This window comes from Epinephelus moara, chromosome 14, assembly GCF_006386435.1.
Source record: "Epinephelus moara isolate mb chromosome 14, YSFRI_EMoa_1.0, whole genome shotgun sequence".
Classification (NCBI taxonomy): Eukaryota; Metazoa; Chordata; class Actinopteri; order Perciformes; family Serranidae; genus Epinephelus; species Epinephelus moara.
The window spans coordinates 34,652,671-34,669,832 of NC_065519.1; the positions used below are offsets into that span (position 1 = coordinate 34,652,671).

The window sequence follows — 17,162 nt, forward strand, 5'->3', positions numbered from 1 at the left end:
AACATTATCATTATTATATTAGTATTAATATCAGTGCTTTGTAATAGTAGGAACCAATGCTACTTTATTATTAGTTTTTCCTGTGGAGTTGTAGTTCCTCACTTCGACCACTAGAGAGCAGTGAAAGCTCAGATTGTCCAGTATTGTCGTGCACTTCCGGTAAAACCTTCAAAGTAAAACAACTCAAACAGTTTGTTGTGTTTTAAAACGTTTTTCTTACCCTTTAACGTATAAATTATCTTAAAAGAACATTATCAAATCACAAGCAAAACTTTTCTGCAACGTTTCCCTCAAATATGGTTAAACAGCGTCCTCCAGTGACCGCTTGCACCACAATACTGTTATAAATGCGACCTAATCGGATTTCCAATGACCAAACTGTGTTGCCGTAGTTGTCCTCGCCGTAATTTCTTCCGGAAGAAACACAGCATTGCACGAAGGGCGGAATATAACAACACGATAACAGCATACTGTACCAACACAGAAACAACCCGACAGTTTTCAGTGTTTGTGGTTTTGCTCGGCCGCAGAGCTAACGTTAACTTACTTCGCCTCTCCATGCTGCTGTGCCGGGTTTCGGCAGTTAGCCAGACGCTAGCGAGATGGGGACGGAGGTCACACCGGGAAGGCGGCCTCCTCCACCGTGCTCTCTCCTACAGCTCCAGCCGCTGTCATGGTGTCAGTCCAGGAGAAGGCAACGCTCAGCCCGCAGAGGCCGGCAATGGTCAGGGACTGTACCGAGACACTGTGCTCCTTCCCCGGACTAAGTTCCCAATGAAACTAAGTGGACAGAAGCTGCTGGACCGAGAGATAAAGATACAACAGGTACTACGATTTATAGAGGCTGACCCCCTCCATTCCAGATGTCAAGTTTATTTCCCACTGCTCGTTGACAGCTGGACACATTGTAACACATAACTTTAAATCTTCTACACGTCATTAGGGTTCATTCTTTCAGTACTGCATGCTTTAGATGCTTGGTGAGTCAGCTATTCCTCCTCTGTGTAAAACAGACAAGTACCTCTCTGGATTATGCAGATTGTAAATGTCTGAAGGATCACTGTGGCTTGACTTAGGTTTGGTGACACACTAAGTGACCTATCTCCCTGTAGGTGTTTGTGTTTGTGCATTAGATTTGCACAAAGCAAATGTAACTATCTGCAGTATCTCATGGATAAGCACTGGTACTTTTGCAGGAGTGCGGGTTTGCAGAATTGTACTCCTGGCAAAGAGAGAGGAAGGCCAAGAAGGAATTCTGCCTACATGATGGACCCCCATATGCCAATGGAGACCCTCACGTGGGACATGCACTCAATAAGGTGATGAGTTAACTGTGTGCTTGTCATTTTTCAGTTATTTCTTACTGTTATGGTGCATTATAACAAATAATAAACAACATCTGCAGTGCCATTTCGTCACTGTTGTAAAGGTTCTAATCTTTCTGTTACAAAATAATCATTCAAATCACTGTTTGGTCCAGATTTTGAAAGACATCCGTAACCGATTTGAGATGCTGAGGGGGCGGCAGGTCCATTACATCCCAGGATGGGACTGTCACGGCCTGCCCATTGAGCTGAAGGCTCTGGGGGATCTGGGGACCAGCGGCCTCACTCCGCTACAGATCAGAAAGAAAGGTAACGACTGTCAGAACACTGGATGAGCATGACTGTTATTAGATTTGCACCTGCTGTAATGTTTTTATCCCATCCAGCACGGGAGTTTGCAGAGGGCGCCATAGCTCGTCAGAGAGCTGCTTTCCAGCGCTGGGGTGTGATGGCTGACTGGGACCAGTGCTACTACACATACGATGGAGCCTATGAGGCTGCTCAGCTGAAAGTCTTCCAAGAGATGCACAACAAGGTGGGCAATAATGTGCTATTCAGCGAACACTGTTTGGTGTCTCTGTCCAGACTGAAAGCCTCAATATCTATTAAAGCAAATAGTACCATTAGTAGTTTCTGCAACAGTGTAAAACCAACAAGGAACTACTGCAGTAAGCACAGGGAGAGAATTGAAACAGAATTTTGCCTCTCAGTGCCTGTAGAGTTACATACAATTAGTTTTCCCCAGACAGTGTAAAATTTTTTGTACTAATTATTTCTTTGTTGTTCTTCAGGGGTTCATCTACCAGGACTACAAACCAGTCTTCTGGTCTCCTTCATCAAGGTACTGAGTCAGTATGCTAATGTAGACGTTTCTGCATAGAATCATCAATACTTTATATCTATTCTATTCTAAGTCAGTATATAAGTGATTTTGAGACTGTTGTCGGCTTTAATCCTGTACCTGTGCCTCTATAGAACGGCCCTAGCGGAGGCAGAGTTGGAGTACAACCCTGAGCATGTGAGCAGAGCCATCTATGCCACATTCCCCCTGAGTACACTGCCACCTGAGATCGCCTCAAAAGGTAATACAAATGCACACACACACACACACACACTCAGGTAATTCAGTTTAAAAAAAGATGATCCAGTGAGAAATCTCCTAACAGTGTATGTGTGTATGTTTTGTGTACCTCAACAGGTTTGGAAGGCGTCTCTGTGTTGGTTTGGACCACCCAGCCTTGGACCATTCCTACCAACCAGGCCGTCTGTTACATGCCCAACGCCCAGTAAGTACCAACACCACAAAATTACATTTATATCGAGGCCAGTATAGGACATCTCAGACTCTCTGCTGACATGGCTCAGCTCTTATTAAAGCCCCTCCCACCCGATGACCACAGGCATATTCAGTGCTTCATACACTAACCCAGTGTTTCCTGTACATTGATTTATGTATTTTCATTTTATTGTATAGTTGCACACAGCTCATTCGCACAGTCCCTACTTGCCCCACTCTTTCTTTGCTTATAAGACCACAAATGAAAAAAGATTCCGCTAGCAAGTCACCCCGCAGTCCTTCCGCCTCTCACCCTGCAGCTATAGACTACTTTGTGGGGGGAGAGCTGTGGCAACTTGAATTAAGCTAGTGCAAACCCCCCCAGCGCTGGGTGTCACAGCAGGCTGGTGCCCAGCGGCAGCCCCAGGTTTAACCTGTGCAGTGGCGGCAACGGAAAGTTTGCGGATCCAGCAGTCGGAGCTGTTTGGTCCCACAGCGCTGGCTGAATTTGAGTTTCTACAGCCACTAACTGAAGTATTGTCTCCGGAGCTGGTGTCTGCTTTCCTTCCAGCAAAGTAGTTCATAGTGGCGGAGAATGAGGTGGAGAACACACTGTGATTCGAGGCTCTCTCTAGCAGCCAGGTACATAAACATAAACTTGAATTAGCTGTAGCCATGAGCCTGCGGCTCTGGTTAGCAGAACAGTAAACTATTTGCAACATTTTCTCATTTTGTCAGTCTCTTTTTTGATAAGTCCATCCTCCTTTTTGAGTTGCTTTGCAGTGTAGGCAGTTGTTGCCAATGCTGTAATGGCAACTTCCTCTGCTGGATTTTCCATCATTGAATCAGGCTTTCACTGAAGAGACATGCACGTGCTTCTGCATTTGTAGAACAGCCAATAGGAACGGCCTCTCTCTGAAATGAGAAATGAAATGAATGCGACTGGCCAAAGTCTCCCATCAGGCTAGATTTTCTAAAGCCTAAAGAACAGAAGCAAGAGGAGGAGCTAAAGCCTAGTGTCCTCTCAGGCTACTTTAATTATAGTATGCTCAAAGTGTATAATGGGATTTTTGCCCAGTGACGGCACAATAAAACCTCCTATCCCAGCTTTAATCTAAACTGCACCTCACCAAAGCTTAACATTCATCTGCTTCAGCCGTCCTCTGTGCCTGTAAGACACAACTGTCCCTTGTAGGGCTGCAACAAATGATTCTTTTCATTGTTGATTAATCTGCTGATTATTTTCCAGATAAATTGATTTATTCATTTAGTCTATAAACTATTAAATAATGGCAAAAAGTCCATCACAGTTCATCTTCAGACGTCTCCATCTGTCCAACCAACAGTCCAAAACCCAAATCTATTTAAATAACTGTTAAAAAAAATCAGCAAATATTCACATTTGAGAAGCTGATTGAGAATTTGTTTTACTTTTTCTTTAAAATTTCTTGAATGAGTGATCAGTTATTTAAATATTGGCAGATTGATTTTAGGTGGTATGACCAATCATTTCAATCCCATTTCTTTTCCCATGTTTTGTTGCATCTGTCCTTTAGACTCATGTGCCATTTCCTTACATTGTTGGTATTTATTGGTGTCTCTTAAACCTAAACCACATTTCCCATCAACCCTGTTTCCTGCCCCAAGGCACATTTGTATTGAGGATTACTAGGAGCTATGAAATAGTGGTTTGGTCTTTACAGTCTGACCAGTACTGGAGTTCTAAGGCAGATACAAATGTAGATATTTTAGAGTTCCAAATTCCAACTCAAAAAACCAAATATTTGTTTTTTGAACATCAAAGAATAAGTTCAAAATATTTCAAGTCTGTCTTAAAACACTTGTCAGATGTCTGTATGGACACTGAAACAAGTTTTGCTCACTGTAATCGTTCCTCCTGTTCGTACTTGTTGTTGTGGTCCAAAGCTTTCATTGTAAAATGTCATAATGCTTTGACAAACACTACAGATCATGTCTGTGACATATGAATGTCTTGTCATACTACCTTGTTTCCTGTCTGCAGGTACTCTGTGGTAAAAAGGGCAGACAACTCTCAGCTGCTGTTGGTGGCCACTGAGCGCACAGCCAGCATGGCAGCACTGCTGGGCACAGAGCTTGAGAGTGTAGGCACCTTTACAGGTACTGCTGACGTATACACACATACACACACTCACACACACAGTGTCTTCACGTTGTGTTTTGTCAGTTACAAACATAACCATGCTAATGTCCCCTCCCTTTGCCTTCTGTTTCAAGGCTCCCAGCTTGAGGGTGGGATCTGCAAACATCCCACAATTCCTGACAAGGAAGTGCGGCTCTTGCCGGCCAATCATGTGACTATGGCAAAAGGAACAGGATTGGTCCACACGGCGCCAGCTCACGGCATGGACGATTACAGTGTGGCTTCACAGTTTAAACTGTCCGTGGTATGTTTTATTTTTAAAATGTCCACCTTTAGTGAATTGAGAAAAACTTGTTTGAACTTTGCAATTCAATGTCTTTTTTAAACATCACAGTGTCAACAGAAACGTTATGAACAACAGTTTTGATCCATTGATTGTTTTAGTCACTTCTTGAGGAGAAAAGCAAAACATAGCTGACCTGTTGTGGTTCAACATGCTGTGTGCCTCTGTGTAATTGTGTGTATGTTTCTCTTCTACCAAAGGAGTGTATGGTGGATGAAGATGGAAAGTTCACTGAGCTGGCCGGCCCTGAGCTGCAGAATCTGTCTGTGATGAGTGAGGGCACTGACAAAGGTACAGCATAATATATGAAAAGCCGGCACAGTAATACACTTTCTTAGCCCATGTGGATGTGTGTGTGTGTGTGTGTGTGTGTGTGTTGTTTTTCATATCTTTGTCTTTCTCTTTGTGTTTGTGGAATGGTCTGCCGTTGTGTGTTAGTGATTTCCATGCTGAAGGAGTGTGGGGCTCTGGTGAAGGAGGAGCAGTGTGTCCACAGTTACCCGTACGACTGGAGGACGAAGCAGCCCATCGTCATCAGGCCCAGTAAACAGTGGTTTATCAACACGGCGTCGCTTAAAGACAAAGCCAAGGTAACGCTGGAAAACATGTTACGGTCAGGCTAGTTTTTGTTGAGCTCCTGTTTAATTTGCTGGGAAAATAGTCTGTTTCTGGTGCACATAGAGTGAAGCATTGTGCCTCACTAGGACGGGACTCACTTCACATTTATAGTTTGTTCTAAAGGAAAACAAACCTCTTTGTGTGTTTGTGTTTGTGCAGGAGGCACTGCAGAAAGTGCGCATTTTGCCAGAGTCGGCGAGGGCTGGTCTCTTGGCCATGCTGGACAAACGGACGTACTGGTGCATCTCCAGACAGCGAAGCTGGGGCGTCCCAATCCCAGTCTTCTACCACAAAGAGACTGGAGAGGCTCTGCTCAACAAGTAAGCTGATACACAACACACATGCAGATAAACTGGCTTGTACACATGCTTGGATACACACAAATACACGCACAGTCACACTATTATTATTACTAAACCTTTCTTATGTCTCTGCAGACACACAGTGTCCCATATAGCAAATCTCTTCAAAGAAAAGGGCAGTGACTGTTGGTGGGAGCTTCCTATAGAGACTTTGCTGCCAAACGAGGTGCTCAAGAAGGTGAGTGAGTGTGTGTCAGTGTGTATGTGAGGGTGACATTAAGTGAGGAAAGTTCTACTGCCCCCTAGTGGTGAAAAAAGTCATCAATGAAGCGTTTAACGTGATTATTATTAGCACTTTTCCAGTCTTCTGACCCCTCAAAGCGCTTTACACTACATGTCACGTTCACACACCGGTGGCCGAGGCTACCATACGAGGTGCCACCTGCTACTCAGTAACCATTCACATGCACTCACATACAGATGGAACAACACTGGGAGCAATTTGGGGTTCAGTATCTTGCCCAAGGACACTTTGACATGCGGACTGGAGGTGCTGGGGATCGAACCGCCAATCTTCCGATTAGCGGACGACCCGCCCGCTCTACCTTCTGAGCCACAGCTGCCTCAACTGAAATGTTGTCATTAGTTTTCTGTTGGCCAACTGATGAATCACCTCTTGTTCACAGCTATTTCCTTGTGTGTGCGTGTGTCTCTCTATCAGAGTAAAGCCGGTCCAGTTACTGACTACATTCGTGGAGAAGACGTCCTAGACATCTGGTTTGACAGCGGAGCTTCATGGGCTGCTGTACTAGAAGGTACATCTGAAATCTTTCCTGTTAAGCAGATCATAATAAGTATAAACAGATTTAGTTAATTTTGTGGAAATCAGCATCTGTGAAATACTGTAAATTCTGATGAACACTACAAGTTTTCCTTTCTAGTATCGATAATCTTAGACCCTATCAGAGAAGATGTGATTGTTGGAAAATTGCTGTCCATAGTTGCAAATGCTTTGCCTGCTGATTACTTGTATAAAAACATATGCTTTTTGAATCCTGTTTTCATTATCTGTGAGACAGTTGATATTGTACATTGATAAGTTTGCTCCTTCAGCCTTCTTTCTCTCCATTGACACTTATCACTGTTGTCCTCAGGGTAGCAGCAGTTAATTCTTCAGCTCACTGCCAGCTGTCAGAGTGCCTTTAAGCACCTCTCCTCTCATTAGTTTTATTGTAGAGAAAGCGGCTTACACTTTCCGTACACAGTACACTAATGAAGCTGCCTTACAAAGTGTATTGTAAACAAAAGCAGGAGTTTGCTGACCACAAATATGGATTAAAAGGCAGTGCAGCCACACCAGGGTCACTGTGTTAGGTGTCTGTAACTCAACATTTGTAGAGCAAATTTAAATTGCAGGTACACTGCCAGAGGTGTCCACTTTAACCTAATCTAGCAGTGAGTCCTCCATGCAAAGAGTGTACCAGTATAGGAAGAAGAGCATGGGATTTTATTGTCTTGCGAAGGTGATAGCCGTGGCTGGAGGCACTGTGTTTTTTGGGTTGTCTGTCTGTCAGTCCATCTGCCTGTCCCATTTTCGTAAACACAACATGTCAAGAACACCTGGAGGGAATTTCTTCAAATTTGGCACAAACATCCACTTGGACTCAATACAGAACTGATTATGGTCAAAGGTCTAGGTCAGTGTGATCTCAACTGTCTCATTCTTATTAATGTGATATCTCAAGAACAACTTAGGATTTTTTTTCCTTTCAAATTTGGCACAAACGTCCACTTGGATTCAACAATGAACTGAATTGATCTTTTTGGGTTGACAGTCAAAGGCAACTGTGACCTCGCATCTGTTTTATGCTTGTGAGTGCGGTATGTCAAGAAGGCCTTAAGGGAATTTCCTCAAATGTGGCACAAACGTCCACCTGGACTGAAGCATGAAATTACTACATTTTGTTGGTCAAAGGTCAAGGTCATTGTGACCTTACAAAACATGTTTTAGGCCATAACTCAAGAATAAATCGCTAATAATAACAACATATCACACAAATGTCTAACAGGATAAAATGAAGAAGTGATGACATTTTATATCTAAAAGGTCAAAGGTCAACTTCACTGTGACGTCATAATGCTCTGCAAAAACCCTTTCTGAATATTATTTGACATCATATCTCAGGAACAGAAGGGGAGACATTTGATCAGATACTGAATTGGTGACACTAATCTTGGGTGCCCATCTTGAAACTGCTGATTGTGTAGATCTTCTGTGCCACCGGGGGGAAGATGTGTGTGAAGCATTCATGTTTTCACACATGGATCTAAACCGTAAGAGAATCTTAACCAGTGCATGCAGGCATACAACCATGAGGCGGTAATTCTTGTTTTTTTCTACAGCAGAAACTGTTCCTCTCAACAACTTAGTCTGTCTAGGAGCCGTATAAACACTGAAGCAAATTGTGAAGAATTTACTCACGTTCACTTGTGTTGTGGAGTTTTCTAGACACAACTGCTACTTTTTTTTAGCCATGCCAGTGTTGTGGCTTTATGGATGGCAAATAATTTTCATAATTTTGTGTTATGGTCAGCCATTCCACTACTGGCTGACCATAACACATAATTCTTAAAATGACTCATATGAAGATGTCACTTGTACGGAAGCCCAGAGAGGCAAATAAGTAAAAAATTGTGGTGATTAATTTTCTATGGCTTATCTACAGTAAATTAATTTCTCTCTTCTTTATTACTTTTAAATGAGAGAAAAAAGGCTTTGCAGGATAATCTTTCTATATTACTAATACACTTTTTTGAAAATAGGTGAAAAAGAAAATTGCCGGGTGATTTTTTTTTTTTGAAAATTTGTATTTTTTTTTTTTTTTTTTTTTTGGTTGTGTTTTGTGTTGTTGTATTTCTCATTTTGGCCACAAGAGGCCAAAGCGTACCACTGCCTACCTGTTCTAAATAGGACTAAAAGTATTCATGTTATCTTCCAGGTGAGTTTTAATTTTTTCATGTACTCTAAACACAAGGTAACTTGCTACCACCCGATATAAGTACATTGTGTACAAAAAAGGTCCTGCCAAAAATTTGTTTTTTCACCCGCAAACTCTTTTTATGTGTTTTCATGGATGAAAGAAAAGGGGGGGAAAGTAACTCAGATAAATGACCCGTGCATTTTTTTCTTAGCTGGCAAAACCTGTTTTATGCTTGTTCATGAGCCATAAACACAGGAGCAACAACAGTTTACATCAGACTTAGAATCAGACAGATTCTTTTCCCCCTCATTTGCCTCTCAGGGATTCCATACATTTGTTTGCTTGTGAATCAGAGCCAAAAACCAGCTGACTTGCTAAGATGGACCTGTTCAATGTTGCTGTTTGGTTGTGTTTTCATTTTTAGAGGAAATGGAAGGAGACGCTGAGGAGCCTGAGTCACGTCTCAGCTGGCTCCCTGCTCCACTTCGCAAACCTCTGGTCACAGGTTGTTTGATCATCCACTTACGGGCCAACACAGCTGCCTCTGTCTGCCAATGTGTCTTTGGTCCTCTCTGACTTTGTTTCTCAGGCTTTTGCTCCTGTTGTCTCAGTCTGCTTGTAAATGTCTTTTAATACCAAGACGTGTTACATGCCAGATGAGCATCTCTCGTCATCACTCTATCACTGAACAACTTCTCCAGTGTCTAAATACTGAAAACAGACTTTCTCATCTAACTCAAATTGATGAATACTCCTTATAGTGCATTTGAATGTGCTCTGAGGAGTATTTATGAATACCAAATGTGGAAGAAGGGGATTTCACGAATCTCCAAGAGCATGAATCTCAACCCCTCCCTCTTAACCTCCTCTCTTACTCTCTGGCAGTTTGTTTCTTTTTCCAGGAATGGCTTAACTCTGCAGTTCTTTCCTATTTGTTTTGTCTGTGGATTGATCCAGGACAGCGATGGATGAGGCTGAAAGTTCTTTGTGCCTTTGATGCCAGGATGCAACACCTGTCTGTCAGAAAGCTCTCTCTGTAAAATATGTAACCATCTTGCTGTTCTTGGCTGTGTAGAAAAGGCATGTTAACTGAGTCTACAGCAATGGTCAACCTTAATTTCGGTCTTTGCACATGATAAATTGTTGAATTTCCTCACTAACACTGGCTGGTCTCTCTTCTCTGTTCCAGACATTTTTCTCCTCTGGGACAGTCTTCACATTCATTAACTATTTTGTTTAGTTTTGGGGGATGTGTGAGTGTAGAAATAACTGGTTTACCCCTCTTTCCTCCACTCCTCCTCCAGAGTCAGACCCCAGGGCAGATGCATATGTGGAAGGGAAGGACCAGATTGGAGGATGGTTCCAGTCCTCACTGCTCACCAGCGTAGCCGCCAGGAACAAGGCGCCTTACAAGTGAGTGCCCCATCCCCCCACTGTAGTGTGTTACTGTAAATTATTGTGTAATCCAGATACACAGAAAAATGTTATTGTAATTGTAAATTTTATTGCAAGAAAAACAATGGTAATCTAGTGGATACACATTTTTCAAACATGAATAAATGGTGTTTGAATAAATTAAGCATCTAGTAGACATTGCTGTGGCAAGCCTACAGAGACCTGGTATAATTGATGGTGACTCTTATCATCCAAGAGTTTCTCCGTTTAGAGTTACTGAAATTAATTTAGTTAATTCAAAAAAAGAAACCTTTACTTAAAGCTATAGTTGGTAATGTTGGAGAGCTAGCAAGATTTGAAAGCGGCACCTCCTCTCAGCTCCACCCCCTCCTCCCCCTCCCGTCAGTGCTCCGTCCAAAGCCACAGCCCCACAAACTTGAACGCGCATCCTGTACTGCAGTAGAAGTCAGCAGGGCAGAGGAGAGCTGAGTAAAATAACAAATCCCCCCGAAGCAAACAAATAATTACCTAGTAAAATAACAAATCCCCCCGAAGCAAACAAATAATTACCTGTCCAACAAAAAGACAGCAACCTCTGCATCACTTTTCAGGCCCTTCAGCTCCCTCAGTTGTCTCCACCGTTCAAAAGCTGGACTGCTGTTGATGTCTGGTTTGTCCTCTCACTTTATCCAAAGACTTTTTCGTCGCAGCCTTTTCTGCCTCTGCCTTTCTCTTCTCAGCCTGTTTAGCGGGGTGAGCCATTACAAGTAACACTGGAAGTGGTACTTTTGGCTGTATTTTCTCTGCCACTGTTCAGCAAACTCCTGCTAACTTGGTATTTCTGCTGAGGAGTGTGCTGAATATTTCCGGCAACGGTGACACGTGATGAGTGCACGCAGGGAGGAGGGAGGGAGGGAGGGACGGAGGGGGGCTCGGGCAGGACGAGACATGAAGGCATCTGATTGGTTCTTTCCATTCGCACCGAATGGCAGGGATTGGTCAGAGTTTTTACAGGCCTGCAGCTGCTACAGAGGTCGGATTTTTTTCATTATGTATTGACTACTCTCAGGATGGAAGGACCATTTCACCCAGTATAACAAAAAGTGTTTCTGAACAGGATTACCAACTATAACTTTAAATGTCAAGGACAAAAAAGTCATACACTTCGTATGGTTGTAGCTCCTTAATGTTTCATGGGTGACTCCAATAATTTATTATTTCACTTTTCTAAAGTTGGGTCTCACAAGAGACTGATTTAAAAAATGGTTAAAACTGAAGCAGCAGAGAACGACATATTCTGAGTTTGGGTCTCTAGTACAGGCCAAGCTCCAAAAACACCTAATCCTACATTTCCCATAATGCAACTTTATACAATTTCAAGATAAACTAAACTATTACTTTTTAATGATTTTTTTAAAATGACATTTTTAGGACAATCAGTATTATGACTCTTTTTAATGGAATGACTTCTTTTATGACACTCTTTACTATGATGTTTTTAAGACATTTAATACTATGACTTTATAAATAATTTTTTAACATTTTTTTTAAGACATTCAGCACTGACTTTTCAATGATTGTTTTAAAATGGCTTTTTTATGGCACTATATAATAAAATTTTTCAGACATATTATACTATAACAATTTAATGATTTTTTTAATGACATTTTTAAGACATACTATACAATGACTTTTAAATGATTTTTTTATATGACTTTTTTAAAATGACATACTTACTCTATGACATTTTTCAGACATACTATACTATGACTTAAAATAATAAAACAAAAAATTTTTTTACTTAAAAATCTTAATTAAAACAACTGACGTGTCAGTTTACAACAGTAAAATAAAATAATTGAAAAATAATAAGAGCTAAAGAAACAAAAACTGCTTGGGTAAACACACATTTTTACATCCTTAAGGATTAGTGTATCTTTTGATTATTATTCCAGTCCAGTGTGGTTTTTTGAATCTTGTATAGAGTCCATTTTTCCCATTTTCTTTCTAGTTGTGCTTCTTGTAGTCTCAGTATGTGTGTCAGTTTCTCCATTAGACTTTAAATGATATTTTAAATGACTTCTTTTATGAGATACTATACTATGACTTATTAATGATTTTTAATGACATTTTTAAGACATACTCTACCATGATATTTTAAGACCTTGTTATGACATTTTTATGGCACACTATGCTATGCTTTTCAATGATATTTTTATGGCATAGTTTCTTTAAAAGGTAGACTCCACTTTCCTACTAAACTCCTGCTTCTCTAAAACCCCACACCTTAATTTTGTAATGTACCAAATAAAACATATACTTTTTTTGTGCTTACAAAAAATATGCTACACCAATAAAAATATTAAAGATAACATTTGTAGGCCAGAATCATGTTTGCAATTCTAAAATTCATTCACACGCATGGTTAAATTATATCAATGCAGTATCCTCATTTTGTCGATTGACATTAATGTTGTGTGTTTGTGTGTGTAGGTCTCTGGTGGTCCACGGCTTTGCTGTCGGTGAGAAAGGAGAGAAGATGTCCAAGTCTCTGGGCAACGTTGTGGATCCTGATGAGGTCATTAATGGAGGGAAGGTAAGGTCAGGGGAGAGATGGCGAAAAAGCCCCAACGACTTGTTGCTCTTCTGATTTTAATAAGGTTTGGTTTTGTTCTTAGAGTGATCATATAATGCTATCTATAATGTTAGAAACATTAAGGTGAAAGTAGTAAGTAGTGATTGGAGTGACCAGACCCTTATAAGGGATCACTAAAACCCTCTTAAAGATGACCTCGATTCCTTCATTTGAATATTAAGTCTTGTTACTGACAACTTTTTGTGTCTCCTTCATACTCTTTCTCACATCTCGTCCTTTTCAGGATCCCAGTATGCCAGCTTATGGGGCAGATGTGCTGCGCTGGTGGGTGGCAGAATCAAATGTCTTCTCTGAGGTTCAGATCGGACCAACTGTACTCAACTCAGCCAGAGACAGCATCAACAAGGTACAGGTGCAGTACGGGCACGGTACATGTGGCTGGACATTTTCTACGAGTCATACTCACTGCTTTCCTATTTCTCTCCCAGCTGAGGAACACTCTGAAGTTCCTGCTCGGCAACGTGCAGGGCTTCGACCCACGCGTGCAGGCTGTGGACCCCAAAGAGATGCACTACATTGATCAGTACATGCTGCACCTTCTTCGCGAGTACAGCATCAAGGTGTGTTTAGGTGTATAGCTTGTTAAGTCCACACATTTTCAACTGCCAGCAGAAATGATGGTGCTTGTGAAAGCCACTGAAGTGTGTGTGTGTGTCTGCCTGCAGGTGACAGACGCCTACAGTGAGTTTGATGCTGGCAGGGCCATCCGTGTCCTCCAAGCCTTCATAACCAGAGACCTTTCCAGCTTTTATTTCAGCATCATCAAAGACAGGTAAAGAGTTGAAGGAGGCTAAATGTGCTTGTGCAGCTTGTACTCTTCCAATGGCTTTACTTTGCCTTAAGTATCTTTGAAACTCACACATCTCTCTCTGTCCTTCCCTCCATCTGTTCCTTTATTTCTGCCTCTTTCTATCAGGTTGTACTGTGATGCTGAGGACTCGTTGGGCAGAAGATCATGTCAGACTGTTTTAGAAGAAATTCTGGATGGAGTGACCAGATCTATAGCTCCTGTCCTGCCACATTTAGCTGAAGAGGTCTACCTACATGCACCAGGACATGACAGTATGTGTCTGTTGGTTTGTGTTGTGACACAGTCCCTGTTTCTATTTTGTGTTTGCTTGCTAACAGGAGTTTTCATAAATTGTTTCTGCAGAAGGGGAGACATTATTTAAGAGCGGATGGGTCAAAAGCAGTTCTGTGTGGCGGAGACCAGGACTGGAGGAGGCAGTGGAGGGGGCGTGTGCCATCAGGGACTCCTTCCTGTCCTCCATTCCAGGCAAAAATGCAGCTCAGTACGACCTCACCATTGCCATTGAACCCTGTTTGCTGTTTGAACTCATGGAGGTAAATTGAATGTTGTCAGCACATGCCACATGGTTGAAATGAATGCAAGAGAGTTCACAGAAGACAGTGGCAATGAACTGTGCCTGATGGGAGGGAAAGGGAATCCGCTGATTTTCCACCAGCTCTGTGTCATTGCAGTATGTACAGATCAACAGTGTTTTGCTTTCCCCCGTGCCACCAGTGCCCGGAACTCCCTACCCATCCACTGGCCAAAGCTTAACGGCAAATGAGTGGGAAGCTCTGGACGCTGTCTGCACAGGGGGACACCAAACACTGTAGATCTGGACACAATGCGATTACACAGAGCTGGTTGAAAATCAGTTTCCTTATAACCAAATGAAAGTATACAGCAGTGATAGTATTCAGAGCTCCTTTTTTAATTAAATATAGAAAGTTAAGGCAAGGCGTGAGTGCTAAAGTCATGCACACATATACATAATATTATATATACAGTATGATGAAATATGATAGAAATGAACTAACTACATGGGTTGCTAAGTTCATCTGTACTGTGTTGTTTGCCTAAATAACACTACACTGATACCTGAACTGGCATTTACTGTATCACTTTATAAGAGGTGTGACGTAGTTTTCCACTATATAAAAGATGTATAAATACAAACTCATTTCTTCCTCTGTTTCACTCCCAGTCTCTCCAAGAGGAACCCTCCTCCACCTCCTCCCAGCTGGCTGAGCTGATGATGGTAGCACGGGTCAACCTGACTGGTCAGCTACCCCGAGATCTGCCCCCAGATGCCGTGCTGAGCCACGGCACCTTCCTCATCAACCTGGAGGGTGAGGAACGTCAACACTGAGATGGTGGCGCAGAGATTAATCAGTGAAAATTGGGGAAAGCAGTAGAGTTTGTCTCATGTCATAGTAGACCTTTTTCACAGCACACATTTCCACCCTTCAAACACAGGTGTAATGACACTGTGTCTGCTGCTTTACTTGAATAGTGGCACACCTAAATGGAACAAAGCCATTGTCAATGCTATTATTAGACATGGGGAACACATTGTTAGTAAATTATTAGTGCAACACTTTGCCCAGAAAGACCTTATGAGGCATTGGTTTCAGGCCTTTTTAAATCTGTTCTCATCTTTTCTACTTTGGCAGCATGAAGAGCCTTACTTTAAGTGTTCATAATATTGATTCATATTCATATCACTTTGTTTATCACAAAAACCCCCCACTAATTTTACCGGATAGACTCCTGAACATGTTGAAAACCACATTTAAAAGGCCTACATTTATTCATAGCCTCCGCACTTTGGATACTCGAAAATTATTCCTCTTGTTTTGCACAGATTTTTATTCTATTATAGTTTTGGGATTACATTATATGATATAGATACTTAAAACAAATTATCCTGCAGGTATCACCATTTCATATAATGAATGAATGAACTCCACTAGGAAAGCTTTCTGGCCAAAAAAACCCTCTTAAAAATTCTTCAAGAAAATCATCTGTGAAAAACACAAGGGGTGCATGGAGAAGTTAAAACTCACCTGCAAGACATTAATGCTTTTGGTCACATTTAGAACATGGGGTATTTGTGCACTTCATGTGGTTGAAATAGTTACTACAACAACAAACACATAAAGTTATTCTGACAAAGAAAAATAGCTGACAAAACTTTTTGTTCCGCCTGTTTTCACAGATTTTTTTTGGCAAATTTTTTTCCCTACATCACAAATGAAAAAAACAACCTGTTCTGAAGTCAAACACTGATTATGTTGCTGGCTTCACATTAACAAGCTGACTGGTAAACCCACAGTAATAGCGAGCTTCATGATACAGGCTATCCAAAAGGTCTGCAGTGAATAAGGTCTTTACTGTTGTAGACAAAATGTGAATAAGTGATGACTCCTAATATGCTCATTATGTGTGTCTATGCATCTCTTCTTCCAGGTGGTGTTATCCGTGAGGACAGTGCCTACAGTATAGCAGTGGTGCCCACTTCTGCTGCCCGGTGTCCGCGCTGCCGCCGCTACACCGCAGAGTCAGCAGACTGCCTGTGCCCGCGTTGCCAGACCATCATTTCACAGGCACACTGACGGGCCACACATCCTGACAAACACCGTTTTGTTCCCTTGCTTTGGGTGCAGCTCCTCTTAAGGGCTGAATAGAGACCAGGTTTTACAATCCCTGTTGCCATTAGCTGAGAGATTTCAAACTGACTCTACATCAGCTGTTGCCTCACTCTGGTTTTCCTTGATTTTGTCAGCTGCTAGTTACAAGAACCTGCAGCATGGCTTTGGGAAAGAACGGCTTAATAGCAGATAACAAAGCATACTGTCGCTAAATGTGCTTCGGGCTTCACTGTAAATGCACTTACACACTTTTCTATAACAGCAGGGTGTGAACTCTAAAACCAAAATGTTTGCGTCAGCCTTGATCACTTGGCTGTGGCATGAATGTGCTGGTTATACATGTGATCTTGTCCATGAAGCAATCTGATAAAGCATGAGCACAGTTGTTTCTTGTATGTAAAGATGGAAACTGATGATACTGACTTGTATTTTCAGTCTGGGAGGGATGCCATTCAGGGGGATTGTGTGTTTTTTTTAAAATGTGTAAATACGTGAAAAAGGAATTATTTGCGATGAGTGTCACTGTGTGACAACAGTAGAGAATTTGTACCGGGTGTAGGTAAGTTCTTGTGAGTGCTTACCTTTGTATAATAAATCCTGTTCATTGTAAACTTTCCCATAAAGTTGAAAGTGTATGAAAGAAATCTCTAAATTATAAATAAACGGAGTTTTATCTCTAAGTGTCAGTGGGATTGAACAGGTA

At 41.7% G+C, this 17,162-nt stretch overlaps 1 protein-coding gene across 2 annotated transcripts; it reads left to right on the top strand.

Annotated features, from left to right (window-relative positions):
* Nucleotides 1–402: 402 nt before the first annotated feature.
* On the top strand, nucleotides 403–17,139 carry iars2 (isoleucyl-tRNA synthetase 2, mitochondrial). 2 transcript variants are annotated; one of them, XM_050061348.1, is made up of 24 exons: nucleotides 403–825; nucleotides 1,197–1,319; nucleotides 1,481–1,634; nucleotides 1,712–1,860; nucleotides 2,117–2,166; nucleotides 2,301–2,407; nucleotides 2,524–2,611; nucleotides 4,625–4,740; nucleotides 4,858–5,027; nucleotides 5,267–5,357; nucleotides 5,505–5,656; nucleotides 5,844–6,004; nucleotides 6,122–6,224; nucleotides 6,708–6,801; nucleotides 9,392–9,472; nucleotides 10,272–10,380; nucleotides 12,856–12,958; nucleotides 13,242–13,364; nucleotides 13,447–13,578; nucleotides 13,684–13,790; nucleotides 13,935–14,080; nucleotides 14,172–14,362; nucleotides 15,013–15,157; nucleotides 16,278–17,139. In XM_050061348.1, exons 1-24 carry the CDS (start codon nucleotides 559–561, stop codon nucleotides 16,421–16,423), a joined length of 3,108 nt encoding a protein of 1,035 aa, XP_049917305.1. In that variant the 5' UTR covers nucleotides 403–558; the 3' UTR covers nucleotides 16,424–17,139. The 2 variants fall into 2 exon arrangements, with proteins under 2 accessions (XP_049917305.1, XP_049917306.1); XM_050061349.1 differs by lacking the exon at nucleotides 9,392–9,472.
* Nucleotides 17,140–17,162: the final 23 nt, after the last annotated feature.